This window comes from Cynoglossus semilaevis, chromosome 10 (genome assembly GCF_000523025.1).
Source record: "Cynoglossus semilaevis isolate Cse_v1.0 chromosome 10, Cse_v1.0, whole genome shotgun sequence".
In the NCBI taxonomy this organism is placed as follows: domain Eukaryota; kingdom Metazoa; phylum Chordata; class Actinopteri; order Pleuronectiformes; family Cynoglossidae; genus Cynoglossus; species Cynoglossus semilaevis.
Window position 1 is genome coordinate 293664 of NC_024316.1, and position 5929 is coordinate 299592.

Consider the following 5929-nt stretch of genomic DNA (forward strand, 5'->3'; position numbering starts at 1 on the left):
GCATGGTTTTAATTGCTTATGGCATTTTGTGTACTTTGTAGACTTTGTCAGCGGAAGCAAACCATGTTGCCTTCAGTATTTAGTGTCGGAGAACCGCAGCCTTCTTTACAACGCCCACAATAGGGCTAAAGCGCCACTTGCTGTAAAACGAATGAAATGATTAGTTCAAGATTCGTTCACGACTCGTTCATTTTACTGTTCGAGAGTCAAAGATTTGAATCAATAAATAGAATCGGTCTTCCCATCACTAGTCTAACGAGATTTCAGGTTATTTACGTCCGCTCATATTCAAGATGGCGCCTGTGTCGCAATAACGGCATTAGTGCATGGGCGCGCCCACGAGAGAACGAAACCGAGGGGGGCGGTGTCTTGATTGTCTGCAGACAGGAGATCTCCATCCTCTACTTGCTAATGTGCTGGTAACCTCCAGAACAGACACAGAGATAAAGGCAGGAACAGAAGGTCGTTTGCCATCTGCAGGTTTGTCTTCTGCCAAACAAGCTTTTCGCTTGTTTGGCTGTTTTTCGTTTTTCGCTGCGGTGGTGACGTCATATTCAGTGCCGTAGTCGTTGTTGTTTATGCGCTGTTTGTGCGTCACGTGGACAATACAGCGGATTAGTGAATTGATGAAGTTTACTGATAATTGATGACGTCACTCTCTTGTTGGACTCATTCTCGGATATGGTCTAATGGATTAATCACTTGTCATAATTTAAATTATCAATACATAATTATGATTAATATAAATATCAGTACTATTGTACACTCAAGCATGCATGTCGTTAAGGCTTTACTGAACTGTTATCATTTGTGCTAGAAATGGGACTAAATAAAAAATACAGTGAATTGAATTTTGAATGAATGACAGATAGGGGAATCAACAAGCGCATGGTTTTAGTGGTGATGGCAACATTACAGTGGGCGAAGTGTGGAATGTCTTTTGTAATAGCTGTTGTAGCTCTTCAGTGTCATGATTTAAGTAGAGCAGGGGTCACCAACGTGGTCCACAGCGGCTCCTGGTAGCCCCTGTGGACTAATAATGTTCTAAAAATGAAACAAGTCAGCAGTAGGGTGAAAAATGGTGCTGTTACTGTGCTTTTTGAATGAGTTACGCTTGCGATAATATTCAAATGGAGCCACTGACGATGGTAAGAAGGGTGTCTACAAGTGATGCACCGACATTAAAATTGAAACCAAAAATGAGGAAACCAAGGCCGAAAAAAAACGATACACCGAAATAAATTATTATGCCAATTCTTAGTACCATTGCATTTATGGCTCTGACTATGTACTAAACCTCAGAAATCAAGGCATCTGCCATTTCCTAAATGAATAATAAATAAACAATAAATTAATAATCGTCATATAATTAATTGTCTGGCAATTGTCAAATGTCAAGCAGAGAAATGAAATCAACTGATAGTCCCGTGGGCAGTCAGAACAGATGCTGTGAGCTTCTCCAAAGAAAACACAACAGCATTTCAGAAAATATGACAATCCAGAAAACACAAACACATTTCAGAATATACAACATTTCAGAAAACAAAACAACATTACAGTACAAAATTTCAGAAAGCGCAACAACATTTCAGAAACACAACGGCGTTTCAGAAAACACAACAACAATTCAGAAAACACAATAACATTTCAAAAAACACTTCTTGATTCTGATTGGGCAGAACATGACATGACATTCCCATCAACTGTGTTTTCTGTATTGTTTTTTGTGTTTTGTGAAATGCTGTTGTGTTTTGACCTTAACGACCAACATGGAAACATGATAATAGTTGGAGAAAAAGACAGGATGCAAGAGAGAATAAGATGAAGGCAGATGACCTGCCGAGGAGTCCCCAGAAGATTCTGGCAAAACGATGTAATGAAAAGGAAATGTGACTGAAACTAGAAAAACTTTGGGGGAAAAAAAGTGGCTTTGACACTAACAGAAAAATGTCGCTCTTTTTCTCTTTCCCCTCACATGTTGTCTTCATTACTGCCTTCTTACCTCCCCAGTCATGTCAGTGTCCCCAGCCCTCACTGACCTCTCTCACCTCTATCAGACAGAATTTGTCCGCAGTGCTAGAGCAATCGGTGTTCTCTGGGCTATCTGTACACTCTGCCTCGCCATCATCGAGGTGGTCATTCTGGTGCAGCCATCCTGGATTGGTACTGCAGACACGGGAAGGTACCACCCAGCGGCACCCAGTGGCACCCTGGGACTGTTTGAGGTCCAGTTACACTAACAACACAAAAAATATATTTCTTCTATATTGATTAGGGATGTCCGATATGAACTTTTTGCCGATATCTGATATTGTCCAAGCACTTAATTTCCGATTCTGATATTAACCGATACCGATATAGCGGGGCAGTGGTGGCCTGCTACTACTAAGGTGATGGGTTAAAGCCTTGACCCCCCCCTAGTGGACAGAAGTTTTTTTCATTTCACGAGACATTGCGTTATTGGGTTTTTATAACATCACAGGAAAAACCAATAACGTTTCTTACAGCTATTACAACACTATGCTAATTGCGGCCGATTATCCGACATCCCTAATATTGATCCTACTCCCTGAGACTATCAACAACTGACTAATCATGGTTCCTGCAGTATAAATATACTTTGCATGCAATTTTGATATTGCACTCAATTCCTAATACTACTTCCAATGGTAAAAATGCATACCGTTATAGTAATCTGATTACTTATTTGATTACTGGTTTTAACTTTTGTGGTTGAAACCCACAATCTTTATCTGTAACGATGTCCCTGCTCTCTCAGGTGTGCATTGAGTCAGATTGGCCGGTCCTGGACTGTCGAGGTGGACTGTCCTCTTTGTCTCCACTCCCCTCGTTCCAGTCGGTGGCAGTGTTGGTGGGCGTGTCCTTGTGGACAGTTTGGACCAGTCTCCTCTGTCTGTGTCTTTTTAGATTTTGCAGTGCGGCTACAGTCTACAAAATCTGCGCGTGGCTTCAGTTGACTGCAGGTCAATCAATGATTCAGTATCTTAACCATGCTGGCACAGATAGTTTGGTTTGCAGTTTTCTTTCCGACGTTATTTGTCTGAAAAGTGTGTGTTCTATCTGTGAAGTATCGTATTTCTTTCTATTCAGGTTTCTGTCTTGCATTGGCTTGTCTCCTGTTTCCAGACTCATGGGACAGTCCAGAAATGAGGTCCTTGTGTGGCCATACAGTAAGTCAAAACCCCAGTATTCTATTCACCATCTACTGATTACAGTGGAACCTGGAGATACGAGCACCTCAACTTACGAGTATTTCGGGGAAACGAGCGAACAAATTCGCCGTGCAAATTTTGGCCTTTGAGATAAAACCGCCGTGCAAATTTTGGCCTTTGAGATACAAGTAAGGACTCGAGATACCAGCACGCTTACAGACGTTGACAGCAGGTGGCAGCACCTTGTTCACTTCACATATTCGTGAAAAATTCGATTCGATATTTGAAAAGCAACAAAAAAAAAATGGAAAAGTGAATAAGAAAACACAAGTTAATTTCCATTAGCCGCTACTGTATCGTCTGTCTCGAAGATAAGAAGTCATAATAAAAACCACATTTTATTTGATATCACAGGAATCCTTATATACTATAATTATTTGTGTGTGTATCTCTCTATAGCAATTAAAAACATGTTTTTTTTCCCAGACAGGAATGGATTCATTTTTTTCCTGTTATTTCTTATGGGAAAACATGAGCACCTCGAGTTACGATCTTGGTCCTCGAACGGATTATGCTAGTTAGTTCATAAAAAAATAAACCGCACTTGCGTTAAGCGAAATATTATCTTTAAACCTGCAAATTTCTGTTTGAGCAAAACGGCTCCCATCTAAAGAAATAAGTTGTTAAATGAGTCTACAAAAGATTCAGTACTTCTGAGAAATGAATTTTCCTCAGAGAAATTCTGATGCTACTTCTGATACTAGATCTTTGTTGATTTATAGGGTAAGAAAAAAAACCTCCGATGGTCAGTAAACTCAGTGATTGCTGTCCCATGAATGGGTCGATGGGTTAAATAAACCCCCTTCTGGTTCATAAGAAAATTTCAAGGCCAAGTTTTCAGACCTGTTTACATCACACATTTTAAATGTTACTGTTTTTACGCACCTTAAACCTGTCCATTTTTGGCTAGCATTGTCAACGTTTTGGTTCGAACCGGCGGCGGCAAAAAAGAGAGCGAGAATGAAAAATAACGTCCTCCTTTGCAATATTATTATCCGAGATTCATTTGACACCACCTTCAACCAATCAATTTTTTTTTCCAGTCTTCACTTCACTTCACTTTCACTTTAAATGCAGAAGACAAGATTTGTGTGTATCTGTGAACGTACAACGACAATAAAAATGTGCAAAATGTGTCTGTCTTTGGAATCCAGGTGAGTAGCTTCTCCTCTGGGACCTGTTCGGTTCACTGGGCCTACATACTTGCCATCCTGGGTGTCCTAGATGCCGGCATCTTAGCCACGTTAGCATTTGTCCTGGCTAACAGACAGGATGCGCTGCTGCCACCGGAAACCAAGGACAGCAATGATAGAAGGTCGATAGTAAAATAGGGGCCTGGTATCAACGCTTAGTTCCCGAAGTTCTGAGCTTCAGGAACTAATGGAAATCAAACAACACTCTGTTTTTGGTTTACAGTAACCACCAGCCTGCTGATGTCTGCATAATGTCAGCATGATGTCATCAGGTCAGTTTCTTCTTTTATTGATTTCTTTAAGTGTTTTTCAGTCATTAGTCTTGTTTTTCCATTTTTTTCCCCCTCAAGTTCTCTCTTCTTTTTTGCTTTATTTTCCTGTGTTCTTATCATCGTGACCCTCATTTTACTCACTTCCCTTCCCTTTTCTTACGTTGTCTTGTACAGTTGTGTTCTTCTCCTGAAAAGTATTTCTCACCCTTGACCTTATTTTATCCCCCTCCTCTTTCCCCTCTGCCTTTTTTGTTCTTCTACTTCTACTTCTCCCCCTGTTCTACCTTTGTTTTTTTTAATAAAGGAAGATCTCCATGTTTCCCCCTAATTGCTGTGAAAACACTTAACCTTGCAATGCACGGAACGGAGAAAATGTCATGGATGATGAGAAGTCGGTCGTCAAGATGTCAGGACTTATACCCTGCCTTCTAACGTGGTTTTTTTTTTTTTCCTTAAAGTGAGGAAAGGTCTATTGATGCTAAGCTAACAAAATACAGATAATGTTGGTGTTATTCAGACTCAGCAGCTGCTTTATGTTGTCGTTTTGAAGTCACCGCTTATGATAATGATCTAAGTGTGCATTTGCGTTTCTGTATTATTGAATGCCAGAAGAAGCTTTTTATTTGTCCTTATGTCCTTCCGTTATTCTCAGATAAACATTTTCAACAGGACACTGTCTCCAAACCAAGTCCATTAATAAAATGGAGCTGATGGTTCTACTGCTTCCTTTTGTAACAGTGTTTGTGTCACTGAATTGAATGAAAGCAAATTTAAACACCAAATTTACAAAATAGCACTGATGGAATATGTTTTCTATAATATTTTAACCTTTAAACGTGGGACCTGTTCATTTGGAAAAAAAAAAAAAAAAACTGTTAAAAATTAGACCTGTTAATTTGATTAAAAAAAAAAAAAAAAATCTTTTATTCCGATTAAACATTTTATGCATTTTGAGGCAAGGGCAGAATGGTGTGCACATATCCAATAATTTCACTGTCTAATCGCTTAATGTTGGTCTAACACACAGACGATACATGTACCGTAATTTCCGGACTACTGTGCGCACCTGAATATAAGCCGGCACTAAATATTTTTTTTTTTTATACATACACTATATGACCAAAAGTATTGGCTCACCTGCCTTGACTCCTACTATGAACTGAAGTGCCATCCCATTCCTAACCCAGAGTTCAATATGATGTCGGTCCACCTTTTGCAGCTATTACAGCTT

At 39.7% G+C, this 5929-nt stretch overlaps 1 protein-coding gene across 3 annotated transcripts; it reads left to right on the forward strand.

Annotated features, from left to right (window-relative positions):
- The first annotated feature begins 156 nt into the window (after window positions 1-156).
- lhfpl4b (LHFPL tetraspan subfamily member 4b) lies at window positions 157-5412 on the forward strand. 3 transcript variants are annotated; one of them, XM_017035788.2, is made up of 7 exons: window positions 157-480; window positions 2011-2225; window positions 2780-2984; window positions 3112-3191; window positions 4388-4548; window positions 4650-4698; window positions 5007-5412. In XM_017035788.2, the coding sequence occupies exons 1-6, from the start codon at window positions 327-329 to the stop codon at window positions 4687-4689; spliced, it is 855 nt and encodes a 284-aa protein (XP_016891277.1). In that variant the 5' UTR covers window positions 157-326; the 3' UTR covers window positions 4690-4698; window positions 5007-5412. The 3 variants fall into 3 exon arrangements, with proteins under 3 accessions (XP_016891277.1, XP_024915356.1, XP_008316105.1); XM_025059588.1 differs by having other exon boundaries at window positions 2062-2225; window positions 5003-5412; XM_008317883.3 differs by having other exon boundaries at window positions 158-480; window positions 5003-5412.
- Window positions 5413-5929: the final 517 nt, after the last annotated feature.

Bases quoted from the DNA above. Each gene is read 5' to 3' on its own strand.
- lhfpl4b (XM_017035788.2), top strand. From the start codon at position 327: ATGGGCGCGCCCACGAGAGAACGAAACCGAGGGGGGCGGTGTCTTGAT. The intron at 481-2,010 runs GTTTGTCTTCTG...TTACCTCCCCAG, and splicing joins AGGTCGTTTGCCATCTGCAG to TCATGTCAGTGTCCCCAGCC. The intron at 3,192-4,387 runs GTAAGTCAAAAC...TTTGGAATCCAG, and splicing joins GGTCCTTGTGTGGCCATACA to GTGAGTAGCTTCTCCTCTGG.